At 59.2% G+C, this 22,461-nt stretch overlaps 1 protein-coding gene across 3 annotated transcripts; it reads left to right on the top strand.

The window, feature by feature from the left end:
* Window positions 1-3,165: 3,165 nt before the first annotated feature.
* PADI6 (peptidyl arginine deiminase 6) lies at window positions 3,166-21,814 on the top strand. 3 transcript variants are annotated; one of them, XM_069575156.1, is made up of 16 exons: window positions 3,166-3,336; window positions 4,036-4,219; window positions 6,010-6,082; window positions 8,653-8,717; window positions 10,111-10,219; window positions 10,983-11,108; window positions 12,785-12,975; window positions 13,217-13,320; window positions 15,424-15,535; window positions 16,894-17,001; window positions 17,195-17,349; window positions 17,994-18,150; window positions 18,255-18,378; window positions 19,359-19,429; window positions 20,238-20,512; window positions 21,349-21,814. In XM_069575156.1, the coding sequence occupies exons 1-16, from the start codon at window positions 3,245-3,247 to the stop codon at window positions 21,362-21,364; spliced, it is 1,962 nt and encodes a 653-aa protein (XP_069431257.1). In that variant the 5' UTR covers window positions 3,166-3,244; the 3' UTR covers window positions 21,365-21,814. The 3 variants fall into 3 exon arrangements, 2 of the variants coding, with proteins under 2 accessions (XP_069431257.1, XP_069431258.1); XR_011254146.1 differs by having other exon boundaries at window positions 3,196-3,336; window positions 20,238-21,019; XM_069575157.1 differs by having other exon boundaries at window positions 3,196-3,336; window positions 20,238-20,399.
* The last annotated feature ends 647 nt before the right edge of the window (window positions 21,815-22,461 follow it).

Here is a 22,461-nt window from a genome sequence, read left to right as displayed (position 1 = left end):
AGCATGTTTTCCAATAAGTCCGCTCTTTGCATCAAGTGGCCAAAGTATCGGAGCTTCAGCTTCAGCTTCAGTCCTTCCAACAAATAGTCAAGGTTGATTTCCTTTAGGATTAACTAGTTTGATCTCCTTGCAGTCCAAGGGGCTCTCAAGAGTCTTCTCCAGCACCACAGTTGGAAAACATCAATTCTTCAGAGCTCAGCCTTCTTTCGGAGAAGGCAATGGCAGCCCACTCCAGTACTCTTGCCTGGGAAATCCCATGGATGGAAGAGCCTGGAAGGCTACAGTCCATGGGGTCGCTGGGAGTCGGACACGAGTGAGCGACTTCACTTTCACTTTTCACTTTCACGCATTGGAGAAGGAAGTGGCAACCCTCTCCAGCATTCTTGCCTGGAGAATCTCAGGGACGGGGAAGCCTGCTGGGCTGCCGTCTCTGGGGTCTCACAGAGTCAGACACGACTGATGTGACTTAGCAGCAGCAGCAGCAGCAGCAGCCTTCTTTATGGTCCAACTCTCACATCAAATGATTACTGGAAAAACCACAGCTCTGACTAGACAGTCACGACGAGCACAGCACAGCAACTTTCAAACTTCTGAACTGAGATTGTTTGGTGACTGTTTTACGTCTGGTTCCTGGAAACAGATTCTGAAATGAAGGCTTCCTCGCAGGAGGTTTTTGGTGGGCTGTGGGGGTGCTCTTAGGAACCACACCTGGGAGGGCGTGGGGGAGGGGCAGCAGGAGGTAATGAGCTGGGATCCAGCCGCCACCGAGGGTTGGGAAACCCCCCGGGACGCTCTGGGGCTGATTCCTCAGAGTTGTCTTGAATTGAGACAAGCAGCCTGCCCGTTGTCTCCCCACGGTGGTGTAGCGGCCCTCCAAGGCTGGGTGATGATGACCTCTGGAACTGGCAGTAGATGATTTTAGGAGGGGGACTTGCTGTGAGCAGCCCGAAGCCATCGCCTGCAGCAGCTGGGGAATTAGTGCCCTCGCCCCAAATACCATGGAGTCCACCAGGGACGCCGGGACTTGACCACCTCAGAGTGAGGCGGAAGTGTCACTGGGGGACTGAGGCAGGACTTCCTGCACGGGGTGAGCATGCGAGGAAGTGTGGAGACCCACGGAGAGCTGTTTTAAGGTCACAAACACCTCGCTTCATTGGGAGACCTGGGGAAGCCCACTGGGTTATTTTGGTCTGGCAGGGGGAGGGGGTTGGGGGTCATTTAGTGATTTGGGGCCACAAGAGTGTATGGAGCACCTACTGTGTCCAGGGCTGTTTTGTGGGTGCTGGGGAGTCAGTGGTGAACAAACATCCCCTAGAGGGGATGCAGGACCTGCGCTAGACACAGCCAAGCCCCTCTCACGCCTGAGATGTCTCTGCACCAGGCCGAGGGCCCCCTGCACCAGGCAGGGCTGCCCCTGGGTGGGAGGGACTGAGCTCCTGAGCTGTTCTGCTCCAGAGCCCTGAGCCCAGCCCTCTCGAGCCCTCCCCAATCAGACCACCCCGCCCACCAGCCAGCCGCTGGCTGACGTGTGTGAGCAGATGGCCGGGTGTGAGTGAGCCATTTGGGGTGTGAGCTTACACATGGCTGGTGCCTCCTACCTGAGGGGCTAAAATTTTAGAGTTTTCCTGGCCACCCCTGCCTGCAAGAGCCCCCAGAACAAAGCCACTCCCAACAGTTACGCTGCAAAGCTAAAACCTCCTACAAAGGGCTGTGTTTCTTTCAATCTCAAATTCACCAAGCCCGGCTCACTGAGTGACCTTCACATGGTACCCAGTTTATGTCCCCCCAGGGTGTTATACACAGCTTAATCATCACAGCATCATGTCAGGGCGAAAGGTCGGGACAAATGCCTGCGCATGGTGAGGCAGACTCGCCCGGAAGGCTACACAGACATAAAAGGGGCCGGGGTGCTTCTTACACGCCTCATACATACGTGATATGAAGAGCCTCCGAGCTACGCTGCGAAGTAAGCAGCAAGGTATGGAGCCCTGAGCAGCAGAGAAGTGAAGAGGAGGGAGGACATAGGTTCCCGTTGGCTTGGGGACCTGTAACGTTTGTTTGGAAAGATTTAGAAGAACCCAATGCCGTTGGCTGCCTCCACATTAGGGAACTAACGGGAGAGACAGAAGGAGGGAAACTGTGTTGCAAGCGGCCTTTTGAACTTGGACGCATGTGCCTGTCATATGTATTCAAGAACCATCAGTTCAGTTCAGTTCAGTCGCTCAGCTGTGTCCGACTCTTTGCGACCCCGTGAATCGGAGCATGCCCGGCCGCCCTGTCCATCACCAAGTCCCAGAGTTCACTCAGACTCACGTCCATCAAGTCCGTGATGCCATCCAGCCATCTCATCCTCTGTCGTCCCCTTCTCCTCCTGCCCCTGATCCCTCCCAGCATCGGGGTCTTTTCCAATGGGTCAGCTCTTCGCATGAGGTGGCCAAAGTGCTGGATTAACCCACACTTAAAGTCTTAAACTTCGCTGGCGAGCCTCGTGGGCTAGAGCAGGTGTTCCCATTTCTTGGCTCAGTGAACTCAGCGGAGATGCGGAGCTGCTGGCGACCTTGCTCAGTGGGGGCCCTTCGTCCGCTCTTTCCACCAATCCCTGCCCGCCCCCTGCTGGGCGCTGATGACACAGCTGTGCTCAAGGAGCCCCCTAATCCCCTGGGGAGGGCACGCAGCTGCCTGGACCACCCCCAGGGGTTCGAGGCTTTCACAGGCGCCATCCCCTAGTCAGCTTCAGAGCCCTGGGAACCACTGGTCCATCACTTACCACTTTCCAGGAAACCCACACCTTACGACCGAGGCCTCAAAGTCTAGAGGAGCTGCCCCGTGCCCTCTCCTGACCAGCGCCCCACGCACCCCCCTGCAGATCCTTGCTCCAGACAGCTCCCAGCTTAGTTAAGCCTCCAGCGCCAAGGCCAGGTTGACCAATCCCAGGCACCAGCTTTCCAGCTGGAGGCCAGAGCTCCAGGCAGCCAGCCCCAGCCCCTGCAGAGCTGCAGGCACTAGCTGCTTAATGAATTGGTGCTGCCCCGGCTCTGACCCCAGCTGCACCTCAGCAGCGCCTCTCCTCCCAGCAAACCTCTGCGGAGGAAATCAGTTACACTCCAGCAGCTGCTACAGCCTCCTTAACAAGGGGGCGGGCTGGAGGCCCCTGAACCCATAAGAGGGGCGGGCAGTGGGCGCAGCCTCGGGGTTGTCAGAGGTTGCCGTGCCGGGTGGGGTGGTCAGCCCAGAGGGCCGTGCCATGGCCTTCCGGAACATCGTCCCTCTGTCCCTGGACAGCCCAACCCACGCTGTGTGTGTGCTGGGCGTGGAGCTCTTCTTAGACGTCAGTGGGTGAGGAGCTGGGAGAGGTCCGGGCGGGGAGGCTGGCGAGGCTCCTTACCTGGGGCATCCTTGGCTTACGCGGGAGTCGGGGGCTCACTGCTCGCTCTGTACCTACCCCGCTGTCCTGCTCCATCTCAAGGAGCCGAGGTCGGGTCTTTAAGGGCCTCCCGGTCCTGCTTCTGCTGCTCCTAGGCTGTGGGACCTTGGAAGCACGTGCCTTGCCCTCTCTCGGTCCCCTTCCCCATGAAAGGGGGTGAGGATGACCCCCGAGGTGGCCGTGCGGACTGATGAAGCAGGCTCCTATGAGCTGGAGCTGCGGTGGGAGGTGACTCTCAGGGCCCCTGCCTTCCCCCGGCCCCGGCACAGACCTGCCAGGCCTTGCTTTTCCCCGTAGGGATCCCTCGTGGCTCAGACAAGGGGCCCTCCCCTCCCAGGAAGGTGGGCCTTCAAGAATAAGATGTAGGTTAGCAACTTCCAGAGCATCCGCGGGAGGCGGGGGTCTGGGCGGCAGCTTGTCGCGGGCGGGCATGGAGGTCCTGGGAGCAGGATGTGGTGAGGGGAAGGCTGATGTGTTAGGACCCAAAAGTGCCTTGACCGTGAGTTGGGGGGCCTCAGCAGCAGAGAGGCTGGGGGCACCCCCTCCAGCTGCGCTCCGGGCCAAGAAGGTGGGGCCTGTGCGCCAAGCTCTGTCTGCTCGCCGGCCCCCAGGTGCGCCCCGCCGGCGTGCGAGTCCTTCTCCGTGGACGCGTCTCTGGGCGTTGTGGTCCGTGTCTGCGGCGCAGACCCCGTGGAGAGCAGGGAGGGGCCGGCCGCTCCCCGCTGGCCCCTGTCGCGCCCCACGGACGTGCTGGTGGCAATGACGTCCCCCAACTTCGCGGAGGACGAGGGCAAGGTAGGCCTTGGGTGGGGGGGGAGGTGAGGGCAGCTCTTCCGGGAGGAGCTGACGCAAGCCCTGGGGCCTCCCTCCTGGCAGCTGGGGCCTCCTGAGCGCAGAGTCTGAAAATTCAGAGCCAAACGCTTTGTCTGATTGCATTCAGTGCTTGCAGCCAACCTGTGACCCCATTTTACAGACAAAGAAACTGAGGCAGAGAGTCAGGGAAGCACCCTGCCCAGGCCAATAACTGGCTGAGCAGGGATTCAAGCTCAGGTGTGTCTGTCTCCCCCATTCACGCTTCTGACCACCGCACTAGCTTCCAAGTCAGCTTTTTTAAGGTCTGGCCTAAAAAGTTTCAGCAGTAGGACTCAGATGGGCTTTTTGGCTAAGGCTGGTCTCTCAGATATGGAGCCTCTTGATGAAACTTAAGAGCTACCACAGGTCTGATGCTGAGTACCAGGTATCGAATCACGTTTCCCAAGGTCGGCGTTCCCCTCTGTTCATGTGTGAGGAAACGGAGCCACACCCTAACGGGACAGACCCAGGATCCGAGCCCAAGCCCAAGCCCTATCCTCTGGGCAGGATGCTGCCCAGATGGGACCCGTGGCAGAGAGATGGACTCTCAGCTCGTGCAATGGGCTCAGCTGAATCTGAGCGGTTAGTGGCGGCTGAGTAATTAAAATCACCTGATGCCCAGGCCTCGGCCCCTGCCAACCAAACCATCCTCTGAGCCTCATAGCTCCAGCTGACCCCAGTGTGAGGCTGAGGCAGCACAGCTGGGGGAGGCATGTTTAGGACCGGGGGACTTTTGCCAGAACGTTCCAGAGGAGAGTCAGTAGGGGGCTAAGCTGGGATGACTGAGAGGGAGTATACACACCTCCTACACTAGTGCCCAGGGCAGGTGACTCCCCAACAGGCAGGTGAAAAAGTCGCTCAGTCGTGTCCAACTCTTTGCGGCCCCATGGACTATACAGTCCATGGAATTCTCCAGGCCAGAATCCTGGAATGCGTAGCCTTACCCTTCTCCAGGGCATCTTCCCAACCAAGGAATTGAACCCAGGTGACCCGCATTGCAGGCGGATCCTTTACCAGCTGAGCCACAGGGAAGCCCAAGAGACAGGTAGGACACTTATCAAGCATCTCAGAGAAGGACTGAGGCTGTGATGTGGCCCAGCTGAGCCCAGAGCACCTGAGAAGCGTCTCTGCCCAGGGCTCCGCCTCCAGCAGCACTAGGACTCAGACGCTTACCTCGGGCCCCAGCTAATGGCTAGTTCTGTGGTTCGTGATGAAGGCCTGTGGTCAAGGCCAGAGGCTGAAGGGCAGGGCTTTCTCGAAAGTACGAAGACTCCTCTGCAAGCAGAGGTCGCTGTGAGACCCAGGACAGGCAGCCCCCGCCCCCGGCGGCCTCTTTCTGGGCAGCTTGGCCCATTGGAGGCCCCACAGCCTCACGGCCCATCTTGCGGGGTCCCAGGAGGGGTGGTGTAGCAGGCAGGACATGGAGGGCAACTTAAAGCTTGACCTCTAGAGCTGCACAGCCCAGATCCTAAGTCCTGTTCCACCCCTTTTACTGGCCAATAGTTCAGTCCTGACTTCTCTGCCCTGTGGTTAGAGCCCGCCTGGACGGGCAGTGGTGAGGCCTCGGTGTGGAAGGGCTTGGTGGAGGGTCGTGGCGCATCACACCCGGGGGCTGTGCTCACTCCCGGGAGTCACTGGAAGCTCAGAAGTTGTGGCGTGAGACCGAAGGCAAACGGCCAGGGACAGGGCCCTGTCCCCGGCCCGTCCGCTAACGTCCCGGGTGGTCTCCACAGGTCCTGGTCTTCTACCACCAGCCCAAGGAGGACACCCCCGTGGCCACGGCTGTACTGCACCTCACGGGCGTTGGTGAGTGTCCCCCGGGCCCAGGGGGAATGGCAGGGCCTCTCCCTGTAATGAGAGGCCCCTGTGGGCTCATTCGGTGCCCGCTTCCCTCAAAGCTCAGCCGCTGCTCTGCCAGCCTCGCTCGCTCTCGCCGTCGGGACCCCTCGTGTTTGCGTCCACACCCACCCGTGTCGGGGCCCTACGGCGGCCTCTCTCTTAGTCGGTGATGTCCAGTCCCAAGTTGACCTTAACGACGACAAACTCTTTCCCTCATTCACGAGTATTCCATCAGCAGTTCTTACTGGTGGAGCAAGCCACCTCCTCTCCTGCCCTCCGCCGCGCTCTCTAACAGAGTCTCGTGTGCATTTCAGGCTGCCCCGCATCTTCGTTGCTGTGTCTGCTTTCTCCGGCTGCGGGAGCAAGGGCCTCCCACCAGCTTCAGGGCTTGGGCATCTCACGGCGGCGCGTCTGCCGTCACCAAGCACCGGCTCCGGAGCTCAGGCTCGGTAGTTGTGGCCCAAGGAGCTCAGAGGTCCCGCGGCACGTGGACCCGCTGGGACCGAGGATTGAACCGTATCCCCTGTGTTGGCAGAAAAGTTCTTTATCACTGGACGGCCAGGGAAGTCCCTGCCCTTCTTTAGATTGTTCCGGAACAAACTATTCCCTTAATAGAAACAAGCTGTGGCGCCTGTCCTCCTGAGGAACTAGCTATAATGTCTGCCTTTAGACCTAATTCCACGGTGTCTTCAAACTCCGCCCCCTGCCTCTCTGCATCCTTAGTTCTTCCTCACCTTCCCGTGAACCTGCTCAGACCAGATGCCCACCGCCGAGGGTACCAGACAGCCTCTACTGCCCTCGCCTCAGTGGTCCACTCTCCTCCCCCTGGACCTTTCGGCAGTGTCTGTGGCCCTGGCGGTCCTTTCTTGAGCCATTTCACCTGGAACGCCACAGGGACCCTGTGCTCAGATTCCTCCTCCACGGCTGCCCTTTCCTTCTCAGGTTCCGGTTCTGGATCCTTCGCTGGCTACACCCACGCCCGCAACCCGCCTGGCAGAGTGCTGCAGGCTCAGACATCCCACGGATGACTCAAAACCCTCTAGCCCAGCGTCTCCCATAAACTCGGAGGCCTACCGGCCAACATAGCTCCTCGAGGGTCTGACCAAAGTCTCACACCGAATGACGCTGGGCTGGCTCCCCTGCCCCAGACGTCTCTTTCCTAATAGTCCTGGCACCCGGCTCGATGGCAGCTCCATCCTTCCGGGTGGTCAGGGCCAAGCCCTTGGGTTCGCCCTGACTTCTCCTCGCCCCACGTTGACTGTGAATCTTGTCGGGTTACCTTAAGTCTAGCTCAGGTCCAGCCACCTGCCGCTTCTGAAGCTCTGAGCCTGGCCTAAGCCTGGTCACCTCTGCCTGGGTCACTGATCAGCCCTCAGCGAGGTCCTCAACGGGGTTCCCTGCTCCATCCTTGATCTTCTGCAGGTCAGTTCAGCCCCTAGAGAGGCCCCCTCTTTAGAAGGCTGTCAGGTAACATTTCATCGAATCAGAGCCTGCTCCTGCTTGCCCATGCTCGGGTTAAAGCTGGCATCATCACTGCCCATGCGACCTGCCCAGCCTGGCTCCAGGCTCCCTCTGACCCGCAGCCTCTTTCTCTTACTCTGCTCATCCTGTTCTGGGTACTCTGGCCTCTGATCTTGGAACTTGCCCCTGTGCGCTTCTCATCCTAACAGCTTTTACCCCAGACACTTTAACACGGGTCACTTCCTGTCTCCTGCAGGCCTCTGCTCACACTCAGGAGGCTTCTCCTGATCTAAAACTGAGACGGCCCGCTGGCCCCTGTTCCCTGTAGCATTTCTCCCTCGGACATAACGTGCGTTTTATTGCTTCACCGCTTGCCACTGCTGTGTGTGCACGGGTACACGCACGCGTCGCTGAGGCCAAAGCAGCCGGGCTCGTCCTGTGTGCTGCCGCACCCCGAGGACCTAGAACGGTACTTGGTGGGTAGCAGGCCTCGCTAAGTGGACGGCAGCAGAGGAGGGCTGTTCCTTGGCCCTGACATTCCAGCTGAGAGAGAGCGTCCTAGATGCCAAGAGCTGTGAACTGGGGTAAAGTCACAGGCAATCAGTAGGGTCAGAGGAGGGGGCGGGAGGCGGGAAGTAAAGACCCAGGAGGAACCTCTATGGTGATACTTGGGCAGAAGCCTAGATCCTCAGCCCTAAAGGAGCTTGGAATTCCCACGTACTGAGCCCTGGCTGTGACTCAGAGCGCCAAGCGCTTTCCTGAAGTCTAGGGAGGTGGGCCTTCCAAGTAGGCATCACCTGGGAAGCAGCCAAGAGGCACAGATGGCATTGTGACCGCAGTGCAGCTGTTCTGTGGGCCCCCAGGAGGTTAGGAGAGACCCACGGACGCCTGGCCCCCTCCAGGCTGGCTCACGAGACACCGTCTACCTCTGAAGAATTTTCGTCTAAGCCAGCAGCCTGCCCCAAAGGCTGAAGGATCCTAACACCAGCCCTAGACCATCTGGAGGGTCCTTACCTTCAGCCCAGAGGCTGCGTCCCACAGGTCTCAGTGGCTGAGACCTCTTCCCTCTGTTGCAGAGCTCTCCCTGGATGTGGACATCTACCGCAGCGGGCACTTTGAGGCGACTGACAAACAGGCTAAGGTGAGGCTGGAAGCAACCGCAGACTCGTTTTGGCCTTTGTAGCTCTTTTTTTTTTTTTTTAAGATTTATTTTTTAATGACCTTTTTTAAAGTCTTTATTTAGTTTGTTATAATATTACTTCTCGGTTTTTATTTTAATGGTTTGGTTTCTTTGGCTGTGACGGCATATGGGATCTTGGCTCCCCAGTCAGGGATTGAACCCACATGCCTGCAGTGAAAGCTGAACTGTTGGACTGCCAGAAAGTCCTGTGTCCAGTGTCTCTATAAAATATATATATACACATATATATTTGGCTGGGCCAAGTCTTAGCTGCAACATCTAGTTCCCTAACCAGGGATTGAACCCAGGCCCCCTGCTTTGGGAGCACAGACACTTAGCCACTGCACCACTAGGGAGGTCTTATAGTGTCTCTTAAGTCAAATTCAGTTCAGTTGCTCAGTCGTGTCCGACTCTTTGCAACCCCATGGACGGCAGCACATGAGGCCTCCTGTCCATCACCAGCTCTCGGAGTTCACTCAAACTCATATCCATTGATTCGGTGATGCCATCCAACCATCTCATCCTCTGTCGTCCCCTTCTCCTCCTGCCCTCAATCTTTCCCAGCATCACGGTCTTTTCAAATGAGTCAACTCTTCGTATCAGGTGGCCAAAAGTATCAGAGCTTCAGCATCAGTCCTTCCAATGAACACTCACGACTGATCTCCTTTAGGATGGACTGGTTGGATCTCCTTGCAGTCCAAGGGACTCTCAAGGGTCTTCTCCAACACCACAGTTCAAAAGCATCAATTCAAATCAGAACGGGTGGCGTCAATTTCTAACACTTTCAAAAAATTAAAATGTCAGTAACTAGGTGTCACGAGGCTGCCATCCTCGCCTGGTCATGGAGCCAGGTAGGCCAGAGGGTCAGCTGTCCCCTCAGAGGGAACGTCTCCTCAAACCCACAGGGCTTCCCCTGTGGCTCAGCTGGTGAGGAACCCACCCCCACTACAGGAGCCACAGGAAACACAGGTCTGCTCCCTGGGCCGGGAAGATCCTCTGGAGGAGGACATGGCGACCCGCTCCAGCCTGGGGAACCCCATAAACAGAGGAGCCTGGTGGGCTGCAGTGCATGGGGTCGCAGAGGGTCGGACACGACTGAGCAAGTTGCACTTTCTCTCCTCGAACCCTTCCTCCTATGACCCTGAGCCGAGGCTGGAACTGGTAACCTGCCTCTAGCCCTTCTCCTCTCAGCCCTCTTACCTGCTGTTACCGGCCCATTCTGGAGGCTCTTGAGTGGACTCTGAAGGGCTCGCCCTGGAGGAAGGCTTGACTCTGCCCCGAGGTGGAGCAGCATCTATAAGGCTGAGGACGCGCCTGGCCTCGGCCTGAACCAGTGTTCCTGTCGTCTTTACAGAGAGCCTGGGTCTGGGGCCCCGGTGGCTGGGGTGCCATCCTGCTTGTGAGCTGCAGCCCTTCTGCCACGGGCCAGCCCGGGGACAAGAACAAGGTGTTCTCCTCTGAAGGTGAGAACGGGCCGCTGATGGAGGCCCATCACCCCTCCCCTCCCTGGGCTCTGCCCCACCTCGCAGTACACCAGACTCCAAGCTGACACCCTGCTCTGGGCCCTCGAGCCCCTTGTCAATGGACTGAACTGGGCAGGAAGGGGCCCCGAGGCAAGAACACAGGCTCTAATGTCAGATAACAAACTGCTGTTACTTCCTGGCCATGAACTTGAGTATGTGAACTTCCTGGTTTTGTCTCCCCACCTGTAAAACGGGGGTCATACAAAGGTCATAATGGGTGCTTGAGAAGGCTAGACAAGGACCTGCAAGGTGGAGGCCAGACACTTCCTGAAAACCTGCTCGTAGCCCAGGAGCAGGGTCCTGAATGTCCGGACAGTGTCCTGACCTGTGATCACGACATGGATCCCAAGTCTCAGCTGTAGAATGGGGTGTCCTGGTTCACACCAAAGCTGGAGGGAAACCCTTGCTGACAAGCTGTGCCAGGCCCTGTTCTAGGAGTTTGTGGGGACCTATCTGCCTCTTACAACTGAGAGGGTAACTGCTAGCCTCACTGGGGTGGGCCCGCAGGATGGCAAGCTGCCTGTGTCCATGTGGGAGGCAAGCGGCAGAGACAGTGACGCAGGCCTGGGCCAGGGCAGGAGGTCAGGGGTCTTTGGAGCTCCAGTGTTAACACAAGACCCCGACCCCCAGCCCTACTGCCCCCTTCACCCCTGGGGCTCTGGCCTCTAGAAGCCCCTAAACTGTTTCCTTCTCTCTTATTCAGAAGTAAAGAGTTTGTCCCAGATGGTGCTGAAAGTTCAGGGGCCCAACTGCATTACAAAGAATTACCGGGTGGTTCTCCACACCTCCAAGGAAGAGTCGGAGAAGGCAAGAGTCTACCGGCCACAAAGTGAGTGAGTGTGAGCGTGTCAGGGCAGGTTGTGGCCGTCCTCGGCCCGGGCAGAGTCCCCGGCAGGAGGTTGCTGGGGACCTAGGGCAGCAGCTCAGGGTCTGTTGCAGCTGGATGTGTGTCCCTGAGGCCCTCTGCCTGCTGCCCCCAGCCCACATGGTTCTAGAAACGAAGACGCCGTCATGAAAGCTGCCATCATCGATGGCCCGTGCGGTTGGAGGGTGGTAGTCAGGTACAGAGAGGAAGGTGGCAGGTGGCATTATCTGAGAGCGTGCCCGTCAGAGGGGTGAGATTCCTGAGGAACGAAGAGGTGGTCTAGACGTACCATCGAACATCAGAGGGCATCTGCCCCACCTCCAGCCAGTGGTCCATGGAAGGTAGGAGAAAGCCGCACAGTTCAAGGAAGCGCCTACTCTGTGCCTAGGGCACCAGCTCTGGAAGGATAAGCGTGCTGCCTGCTCCCAAAGCCCAGGGCAGATGGACAGAGAGCCAAGGACCAAGCAGGGGCTTGGGATGGAGGTGGGGAGGGCGCAGGGGGAAGCCAGGCTGAGCAGGGCCAGGCCCGGGTGGACAAGAGCAGGAGGGGCCTCCAGGGGAAGGTAGCCGTTGGGGCTGGTCCTGCTGCTGCCTTTTTTGTGTTTTAATTTGGCCTTCTCGGGTCTTTGCTGAATCTTACGGGCGCTCTCATTGCGGTGCTTGGGTTCCCTGGCTGGGGCGCAAGGGCTCAGGGGTGGTGGCATAGAGACTTGGCTGCTCCACGGCATGTGGGGTCTTAATCGCTTGACCGAGGGTCGGGCCGGTGTCCCCTGCCTCGCAAGGTGGATGCTGAACCACCTAGACACCAGGGAAGCCCCCGGCTGCCTGTTCTGTGTGACACGGATGGCTGTTAAGCCCCCAAAGGGGCGAGGTTGCCAGTGAGTCCGAGCCCCCCCTTAGCGGCCGGTATATAGGGAAGCCCATAGGGAAATCGGTTACGCTTCTGGATATGAGAGAAGGCCCCGGCAGAGGGGAGATACCAGGGCGCGGGCAGCCACACCCCAGCCCTGCAGCACACCCGCTGAGACCCCTGGGCAGGGGTCCCTGCGGGGATGTGGGGGAGTCCCACCCCCTCACGGCCTGGGCCGGGCCAGTGAGGGGCCCTGCAGGCAGACAGGAGCAGGGGGCCGTACAGGTGTGTCCCCAGTGCTGGGGTGGCCAGCTGGCCCGCCGCAGACCCAGGCCAAGCCTGCAGCCGGCATGCCTAGCGCCTGCGATGAGGCTCTTCTGAGCCGCCTGGAGCCCGTCTACCTGGGAGCCACAGCCCCACTCGGTGATCGCTGTGTTACAAGCCAGAGCAAGAGGCTGGTGGCCCGGCTTGTACTGGATGAGGCTCCCAAGCCTGTCTCTGAACAGTCTCACCTTGAAGACTTATGACACTCCTCCCAAGTGGGTCAAAGCGTAGAACCACCATGCGCCTTCACTTCCTGAAGGCAGGTGTTTTTTTGAGTCTCACCCCCCGGCAGGTCTTTAAAGAGCAACTGGTCCTCACTGATGAACAAACATCTAGGTATCCATTAAGCCCCAAACACCAGGAACCTAGGGGCACGGCCAGCCTTGCCCCCTCTGCTGGGGCTCCCAGCCTGGCTTCTGACCCAAGGATGTGCCATCGGGGGTGGTCTGCCCTCCTTTTCTTCCAGATGATGGTTCCACAGCCTTCGAGTTGGTTCTGGGGCCTGACCAGCACACCTACACCTTGGCGCCCCAGTGGGATGACAGGAAGGGTACATTGAAGGAAACCTTCTATGTTGAAGCCTTAGAGTTTCCATCCGCCAGCTTCTCGGGCTTGATTTCCTTCTCGGCCTCCCTGGTGGAAGAGTCTCAAGACCCGGTATGACCCCCCCTAGTAGCCAAGCAGCCCTTGGGGCAGGGACTGTGGAGGAAGGAGACCTCACACAGCCGGGCAGAAGACGGGGGCACGGTGGGGCTGGGGTGTTGTCACCTTCGGGTGAGGGCCCAGGGGGGCTGCGCTGAGCTGAACAGCCGGAGGCCTGGGGGAAGTGGGGAGGGTGGGCGGGAACCAGGTCTTCCATTGCAGCGAGGTATAAGCGGGACCTCGTCTTGCTCCGCAGCTGGTTCCAGAGACTGTGCTGTACAAAGACACAGTGCTGTTCCGGGTGGCCCCCTGCATCTTTGCTCCCACCACCCAGATGCCTTTAGAGGTATACCTGTGCAGGTAAGAAACCCAGGCTGCCTGGGCCGGGCCATTTCTGTAACTGCTACGTCTGCCAGCAGGGCGGGTAAAGGTGACTGGACCTGTCACCAGGAAGGCGAACTCCTTCCCCCGAGACGGTCACCCAGCGCTTGTTACTTAATGAAGGGGCTGTATCAGCGACCACAGCGGCCCCCGTCTGCTCTTACCAACAGGCAGGCAGCATGGCGCCCCATAGCATCGAGGGCTACAAAGCCAGGTATTAATAAAGGGACAGAGGGTAAGGCGGAGACTGTTCCGGCAAGGAGGCCTGAGCAACCAGGAGACGGTGGGGAGAGGGGCAGGCAGGATGACAGGGCGAGGTGGACAGGGCTGGGCGTGTTTAGGTTGTGGCCTCTGGGGCTGCAACAGACCCTCAAACACTGGGGTTTTTTTAAAATTCGGTTGTGCCGGGTTCTAGTTATGGCACATGGGATCTAGTTCCTGACCAGGGATTGAATCCAGGGCCCTGGCATTGGGATCACGGAGTCTTAGCCACCAGACTACCAGGGAAGTCCCAGGAAGGCTGTCTTTTTTTTTTTTTTTTTTTTAAGGGAAGCAAAAAATAATGGTAATAGGTGAGATCCAGCAGAGAAGGGAAAACTTGCAGGGGAAAAGAGCAGACGAGTCACATGGCCGTAAGTGGCCAGCCAGCCCACTTTCTAGGAGGGAAAGCGGGACGCACTGGCTGGAGGACGTGCCGGTGGTGAGAGGCTGTCTGGTGCCAAGGACCTGGTGAAGTTGCCAACTTAGAGACTTGCCAGGATGGGGGTTTCCCCAGCTGTTTTTAGTAAAAGAGTTCTAGAGAAGAATAAACAGAACTAAATCCAACCAGGGTGGAGGGTTTTTCCAGGCAGATAAGCCCAAGAAGGACAAGCATGTGATTGTTATGGGGCATCACAGACTCGACGTCGGACATGGAGAAAGGCAAAGACGTGGGCTGACGGGAATAAAAGCGGTTGAGAGGCGGGCATCCCAGTGAGGTCGAGCTGTGGACCCAGGGAGCAGACAAAGGGAGGGGAAGATGGAGGTGGTGGAGCTGGACGGCTGATCTGGGAGCTGGGGGCCACTGGGATGGGAGGGCAGAGAGAAGACCTTGTCAAGTCCAGGCTCGGAAGAGGTCATGGTGGCCTGGATGGAGCACCTTACGGCAAGGACCTCCGTCCCTCCTCCAAACCCAGTGGAGGGGTAGGATAGAAATAGCTCTGCCGTGGAAGGGGCTGATAGGGGAGTACGGTCTGCTGAGGAAAGCCAGGCTTCAGAATGAGAAGGGAGAAGGGAAGAGCTTGAGGTATTCTCCTGAGAACAGATTTCCAGGTGCCAGGTCTGTCTTTGCCTTCTGTATCTGAAGACAGACGCTCACTCGCAGGAGGCGCTGCTGACGCTCTGATCTAAAGACCCGCCCGTGGGGGAGGCACTCTTTGCCGCAGATGGTGTACGGGACTGGGGCTCCGTCTCCTCCCTAGCACGCACCTCAGACGCTCCAGACCTTAGCAAGCTGCTTCGCTCCCTGTAGTCTTGTCTGTGTAGAACTGAGAAATAGGTCCCTTTGGAACACTGGCGTGGAAGAGCGATTCAGGTCCATCGTTCTCTCCAGCACTGAACAGGTGCGCACTGTGGGCCTGTCAGCCTGGGGCTACGCACAGTGGTACCGAGGCCTCGGGGCTCAGGACCCACCCCCGACACCCCTGTGAATATGTCAGCCACACGGCCATCTCAAGGGGGCACTCGGCTTCTCGAGGAAAAAATGCAGCCGCTGTGGGGAGAGAAGAGACCGCCCCTGGGTAGACTGAGGCGGTTCGCAGACCGCTCGGCAGCGGGTGGAGGGGCCTGCAGAGCAGGGGCGAGCCAGTCCTAGGGCCCCAGAGCAGATGCTGATGCTAGCGACTCTTGATCTGACTTCGCCATGAGCTGGGCTGAGTGAGGCTGGGCCGGGCACACCCTGGGCGTGCCAGCTGGGGCTCCGTGAGCGGGGGGACAGCACTCTGCTCCCCTCGAGGGCAGGGGCACCCTTCCCCTGGGGCTGAGAGGTCACGGCAGGTGGGAGAGCTCGGCGGCCTCCCCAGACCGGCGCGTCTCCCGTGGCAGAGAGCTGCAGGTCCAGGGCTTCGTGAGCGCGGTGACGGAGCTGAGCGAGAGGAGCAACAGCCAGGTGGCGTCCGTCTACGAGGACCCCAACCGCCTGGGCCGGTGGCTCCAGGTAACAGCCCGTGGCGAGGGGCGGGGGCGATCCCATGAGTGACACACGGCAGACCTCACCAGCGTCACTCAACCCTCCAGCGGAGCTAAGACTGACCAGGGACGGCCCTGGTCTTGGGACACCAGCGGGGGCCGATGAAATGACCTGCCCAAGTCCTAGCCACTAAGGGTAGAGCTTAGGGTCCAGCCTCCTCCCCTTCCAGAATGTTCACGTTCGGGACCACAGAACACACAGCCCAAAGCCCCAGGTTTCCGAGGATCTGACACCTCCAGCTACAGGGTCCAGCTCAACCCTGGTTGAGCACGAAGTGTCAGGCCCAGCCTTTGGAGGTCCGGTTCTCTGTTCACAACCGAGCCCCGCTCTGTGTAGCAGAGATGAAAGAATACTGACCTCTGCCCTGACCTCACCATAGCAGAACTCTAAGCGCTGTGAAAGCCCAAAACGAGACGGTCGGATGAGTCCCTAGATCAACCTGTAGGCGGTCAGGACAATCTTCAAGCTGAGGGAGTAGGAGCTGGCTGTGCAAAGGTTGGGGTGGGGGTGGACTGGACTTGGAAGTAGGAGGCCTTCGGGCACAGAGACAGCTGAGATCCACCCCGTGTGGAACAGAAAAGCTGGTGTGGCCAGACCAGAGCCAACAGTCGTCAGAGGTAAGAGCTGAATTTCATTTATCGGGGAAATATTAAGCCAAGTTAAGGAAGGGAAGAGGCCGGTCCCAAGCAAGGTGACACTGAAAGGTATGAATCAGGGGAGTTGAATATTCTGACTTAGGGTTTTTAAATTATTCTTTTATTTTTGGCTGTGCTGTACGGCACGTGGGATCTCAGTTCCCTGATCGTGCTCCCTGCGGGGGAAGCGTGCAGTCTTTTAACCACTGGCCACCAGGGAAGTCCTTGACTTAGGTTTTGGAGAGACCCTCTGGCTGAGAAATAGAGCCAACCTTAGGGAGGGCAAGAACAGAAGAGACGCTGATTGGAGGGTCTTGCGGTCACACAGGCAAGAGGCCGTCAACAGCAGGTGGCTTCCCCTGAATAGTCCCAGAGAGGAGTCCACTGGGAACAGATTTTGGAAATAAAGCCAGCAAGGTCTGCTCATGGACGAGGGTGCAGATGAGAGGAGGAAGGGTCTTGGGTGACTCATCAGGTTTTAAAGGAGCGACTGGTCAGGGAAAGCCCCCAAGGCAGGGGAATGCCTGCGCAGGGTTTTGAGGGTTGAGCAGGAGTTTGCAGGAAGCCGGGGGGAGTCTCTCTGTACCCGGAGGGGGCCTGTGTAGAGGGGGCATTGTGGCTGGAAAACAACATGGGAGAGTAGCTGACGGAGCGAGAGAAACTCACCCCCTGTCCCCCTGTCCCCTCCAGGATGAAATGGCATTCTGCTATACCCAGGCTCCTCACAAGACTGTCTCCTTGGTCCTGGACACCCCTCGGGTTGCCAAGCCTGACGATTTCCCCATGAAATACTCACTGGTGGGGGCTCGATTTGACTGATCTGAACTTGGTCCGCCTTCTCGGGTCTGGTGCCTGCTGGGACGCGATGGGTGCCGGGGAGAGGGCCCCGGTGGCGTCTGGGGGTGGGACTCTACCGGGAGCCTGGAACGGGTAAGACGGAGGCTTGAAGCCCCTCTCTCCTGACAGCCGCCCCGGCTGGGTCTCCTTTCAGAGCCCTGGGGTTGGCTACCTGACTCTGCGCACCCAGGACCACACGGTGGCCAGCATAGACATCATTGGGAAACTGATGGTGTCCCCCCCTGTGAAGGCCCAAGGGAAAGAGTACCCTCTGGGCAGGGTCCTCATCGGCAGCAGCTTTTACCCCAGGTGAGGCAGGAGGCCAGGTGGTGGCTGCCTTAAAACCAAGGGGAGGGACCCTCAAAGTTCGCCTGGATCCTCCTGATTCCCGGGGGACTCAGTGGGTCATCTGCTCTGGGCCTTCACCTGTCAAGTCAGGCCCTCTAAGTCCTCACGTAGGAGACGAGCGGGGAAACAGCAGACAAGCTGCTCATTCCGAGCGGCGATTTCCAGGCTTTCAAATGAAGCACGCGACGCTTGGTCGGTCGGTGGCCGCTCGCCTGTTACAGAGCCAGGAAATAGCTGCGCCCCGGGCTCAGGCTTCCTCTAGAATCCCTTGGCTCAGTCCTGAGTGGAGCCAGAGTAGAGTTTCAATTTTTATGGAAGTACAGTTGATGTACAATGTCTTAATTTCTGCTGCACAAAGCGACTCAGTTATACAGACCTGTGTTCATATTCTTCCCCACTACGGCTTATCCCAGGATGTCGAATGTCGTTCCCTGTGCTGTGCGGTAGTGAGAGATTCTTAATAACCTCGACCCCCTGCCCCCGGTACAGCCTGGCCAGCGGCTAGCGCACCGTGTTACCTGAAGGTTGCCTGGCTCTCAGCGAGTAGTTGGCCGCCAACCTGGGCCACACCGCCTCCCGGGCTATTCTTTCCACCTTCCCTTTAGCAAGGACTCCCGGAACATGAGTCAGAGCCTCCAGGACTTCCTCCGTGCCCAGCAAGTCCAGGCCCCGGTGGAACTCTTCTCCGACTGGCTGATGACCGGCCATGCCTGCGAGTTCATGTGCTTTATCCCCACACAGTACAAGGTGGAGGGCAAAAAGGTCTGTGTCGGGGGCAGGCGGGGATGTCTCCCACCCTCTTCCAAAGACTCCTGGAAGCTTCTGGAGGAGAAGCTGGCACCCGACCCCCCTCCTCTGTTCCCCAGGACTTCCGGCTGCTCCTGGCCAGCCCCAGCTCCTGCTACAAGCTGTTCAAGGAGAGACAGAAGGAGGGCTATGGAGACGCGATGCTCTTTGAAGGGCTTAGGAAGGACCAGCTCATTTCTAACGGTAAGGCAGCCCCTCGGCCCCCGTGTCCTTCCTAGACAGCCACCTCCGCTTTGTCCCTCCCGATGGAAGGGGTCCTCAGGAGGCATGGGAGCATAAAGCGTGCCATCTTAGAACGCTGTGTTCCCTTTCAGGGTAATTCTGGTGGTGCTAGCATGGGCAGATCAGCCAGAAACCCTGGGACGGCTGAGGCTGCTAGGATATATGCGGCGGGGAGCTCCGTGCTCCAGGGGCAAACCAGATGCTACCAACGCTAGCCTCTGGACCTCTCTGGGGAGGCTGGACAGGTTTCTGGGCACGGGGACTTCTGGCCCTCTGGTCGCCCTTCAGGAGGATGCAGTGGGCAGACGGTGGGGCCTGCTGCCACGGCAGCTCTGTCCTGTCCCTTTTGGGAGCCTAGAAAGGGGGGTCGGGGTGCTGCTGTAGCCCTCCAAGTGTGGCCTGAGGACCGGCAGCTTTAGCGCTCCAACTGGGAGTCTGTGAGAAACGCAGAATTCCAGACTAGCCTTTGGGGTGGGGCTCAGGATCTCACGGTCCGAGGACTTGCGAAGGGAACCACCTGTCACACACCAATGACTGTTATCTCAGTTGATGGCAGAGTTGGGCAACTGAAGAACAAAGTTGAATAACGCAGTCGAGACCACAGGTGGCAGGCAGCCAGATCGGAAGGCAGGGAGGTGCCCAGGCAGGCGCGGGCTGCTCACCTGGCCCAGACTGCCTGCCTCAGAGCCTGTGGCAGGCTCCCCGACTCCAGCCAGGGATGGGAGGGGCCGGTTGTGGCGGCGGGAGTCCTCCTTGGCCTTTGATGGACCCTGCTGGGTCTCCAGATGTGACATTTGACCTAGAATGGTCCCCTGGAGATGAGTCGGGCCACACGCCATAGTCCCTGGCTGGCACGGCAGCTTAACTAGTGAGCTGTCTCCAGGACGGGAGTCTGCCCAGCCCTGACCCACAGCCGGCCTGCCCTCTCCTCCTTCCTACAGGGAGGGAGGCTGTTACCATCAACCAACTTCTGGCTGATGAAAAGATGAGGAAGCACAATGACTATGCTGAGGTACGGACCACGGATGGCGGGACCTGCTCTAAAAGGCGGGGGAAGGCCAGGACCACCTCGGCACCGGGCCCCTAACTGCACAGTAATAACCAACCAAGCGTCACGCACAGCGCCCGACTCCAGTCCTCACGGTGACCCTATGAAGTGACCTTGCCTTGTCCACGTGGATGGCGAGGCGCACAGAGCTGATGCCAGTGAGCTGGGAAACTGACCTGAGCCCCAGGGTGACCCAAGTCAGGGCTCTCTCAGCAACCCCAGCTTCTCCAGGAAGCGCTGAGCTCTAGAGAGCACCCCAGGGCCTTCTTGACTCTTCCTGGGTGAAACTGCCCAGTACCTCAAATCTTTGAAAACGTGAATCACGAGCTATGAGAAGCAGATGTCCCAGAAATTAAACCATCTCTAATGGGGAAGCCGGGGCCTGGAGAAGGGCAATGACGGGCCCAAGGTCACCCATTAGCACAAGGCCGCTCGCCCCACTGAGTCCTTAGGGCTCCCAGCCAAGGCATGCACTGTACCCTGACCTTGGAAGCCGGGGAAGCTTCTGGGCCCTGCAGGGTGGGCAGCAGCCAGGTGGGTGTCCGAACAGCGCCCCTGAGTCCTGGTGGCACGCACCCTGGGCGTAGGGTCGCGAGCCTTTCGTCATAAACCTGGGAGGTGGCTCAGGCATTGGGTATTAGCTGGTCTGGGGAGGGAGGTGCCCGGGGGTCTGCCAGAGGGCCGGAGCCCTGCCCGCAGCCACTGCCGAGGCGGCCAGTTCCTCGGGGCTGCGCCTGAGCGCCCTCCCTCCCTGGCCCCCTGCCCCCCGCAGAAGTGCATCCACCTGAACCGCAGCATCCTCAAGAGGGAGCTGGGCCTGCAAGAGGAGGACATCATCCCCATCCCGCAGCTCTTCTGCCTGGAGCACATCGCCAACGCGCCCCCCAGCGAGCAGACCAAGAGGCTCTACGCCCGGCCCTACTTCCCCGACCTGGTGAGGGCTGCGGCTGGCCGGCCTCGGGGCCAGACCAGAGGCGGGACCCCGCAGTCAGGGGCGCCTGAGAGGAAGGGGCGGCCCCCGTTAGGGCAGAGCCCTGCAGGGAGCAGGTGAGCGGGGCCCGGCTGGGCGACACCAGGGTGGAAGGGGCTGAGCCATCTGCTGGGCACAAGACCACAGAGAGTCTCTCTTATGGAGTCTCCATGTATCTGCAGCACTCTGATTTAGAACAGGAATTGGGAATCTGGCAGTGTGGGTATTATGAGACCTCTGCTAGGCCAAGCCTCTTCCAACCGTGGTCTACACCTGACCTGTCTCTTACCACTGTGACTCCTCATGGAGGCGCCTAAAAAACTGAGACACTTGGCAGTTTCTTAAACACTTGCAGGCCTCTCTAAGCCCTGGGGATGCAGGACCTGCATTCAATCGCAAATGGTTCTTTTTACAAAACCAGTGAGGCCTTCTGGGTGTGGAATATAGGAGACTTTCCTGGCCCTGGGAGAAGGGAGGTGTGGGTAATGGTGGGAGCAGCTGTGTTTGAGGAAGAGAGATGCTGGAGTGAAGGCGTGTGGAGTCCAATGACGAAACGGGGTGGAGAGCGTTCCAGCAAGAGGCAGGTGAGATGACAGGCCAGGGCAGGAGAGACGCAGTCCTGGGGAACCGGGGAAGTTGCCAAGCTAGGCCTCGGCTGGGCAGGGTTCTGGTCTTGCTACTGAGAAATGCGGGAGTCACTGGAGGGTCCAGCGGAGTGGGGAGGCTTGCTCAAAGGGATGAGTGGCGCCTGCCTGGGCACGGGCTCGGGGACCTGGTCTAGCCCAGCTGCAGCTGGGTTTTCCCTGCACGGAATGAACCCCGTGGCCTTCCTTGAAGCCTAGAAGACTGGGGGGCTTTTCCGTGACGACTCTGACCCCTGTCCGGGCCTGACCCACCTAACCGCCCCCGACAGCTGCAGATGGTCGTGATGGGCCTGAACCTGGGCATCCCCAAGCCTTTCGGGCCCCGGGTCAGCGGCGCCTGCTGCCTGGAGGAGCGGGTCTGCCAGCTGCTGGAGCCGCTGGGCTTCCAGTGTACCTTCATCGACGACTTCGACTGCTACCTGACCGAGATCGGAGACTTCTGTTCCTGCGCCAGCATCCGCCGGGTGCCCTTTGCCTTCAAGTGGTGGGGCATGGTCCCCTAGACCACCTGAGCACCCCTGCCCTGCCCGGCACGCAAGGCCCACCGCTGCCACCCGACAGCGCCTGGTTCGTGCCTTGCTCAGGGACCCCCTTCCTAACCCTACGCGCCTCCAGCTCCCGGTTGCTCAGTGGGTGGCAATGCTGGCAGCCTGAGCCCCTTGGGAGAGCTTGGAAAATGGCTTTCAGCAGAGAAGTTACTGAGGGCCCATTAAAATCCTGGCTGTTCTGACTGCACCTTGGCCGTGATCTTGTTTGGGGCGGGGGGAGGTGGGGACAGGGGCTAACCGCTCAGGATGGGAAGTGGAACAGCTGGGACACCCTGGGGTCAGGCTACCCCGGGGAAGGGCTGGGGGCCAGGCTGCCTCGGAGCTGCCTGGAGCAGTGACTCGGCTCGGGTCACAGTCATCTTCCCTGGTGGATCTCGATGCTTGAACTGCACGGGAGACTCTAGGCTGGGAGAAGGGAGAGGGCTTCCCTTTGGCCAGGTGGGAGCTGCTGGGGGCCAGTCCTAAGAAACTGACCCTGGGCCTTATGGACAGTGGGCTTCAGCAGGGACAGGCTCCGGTCTCCTGGGTGGGCAGGTACAGCCTCTAAAGGGCAAGCTGCGCCTCTGTCCCTAGGAAGCCTGTACTGTCCGAGAGAGGGGCCCACTCCTGTGGCCACGCAGATGCGGAGGTTTAACCACAGCTGCTCCTGCCCTGCCCCCGGGAAGCTCCAAGCAGTCCAGACACTAGGAATGAGGCGGGGTCGATGGGAGGGGCTGATCTGAGTACAGAAAGCAGCTGGCATCCCAGAGGCCTCACAGGGAAGGTGTTGCAAGGCAGATGGCCTGGAGAAGCTGTCAACTCGGGCGGAACAGAGTTCGCGAGGTGCCCCCTGGT

The sequence above is a fragment of the Ovis canadensis genome, chromosome 2, assembly GCF_042477335.2.
Source record: "Ovis canadensis isolate MfBH-ARS-UI-01 breed Bighorn chromosome 2, ARS-UI_OviCan_v2, whole genome shotgun sequence".
Lineage (NCBI taxonomy): Eukaryota > Metazoa > Chordata > Mammalia > Artiodactyla > Bovidae > Ovis > Ovis canadensis.
This window is presented reverse-complemented; position numbering and strand designations above follow the sequence as displayed.

Excerpts from the sequence above, each read along its gene's own strand:
- PADI6 (XM_069575157.1), top strand. The coding sequence starts at position 3,245 with ATGGCCTTCCGGAACATCGTCCCTCTGTCCCTGGACAGCCCAACCCAC. Across the intron at positions 6,083-8,652 it reads ACTGCACCTCACGGGCGTTG|AGCTCTCCCTGGATGTGGAC; the intron begins GTGAGTGTCCCC and ends CCTCTGTTGCAG. Across the intron at positions 20,400-21,348 it reads GGCCCTACTTCCCCGACCTG|CTGCAGATGGTCGTGATGGG; the intron begins GTGAGGGCTGCG and ends CGCCCCCGACAG.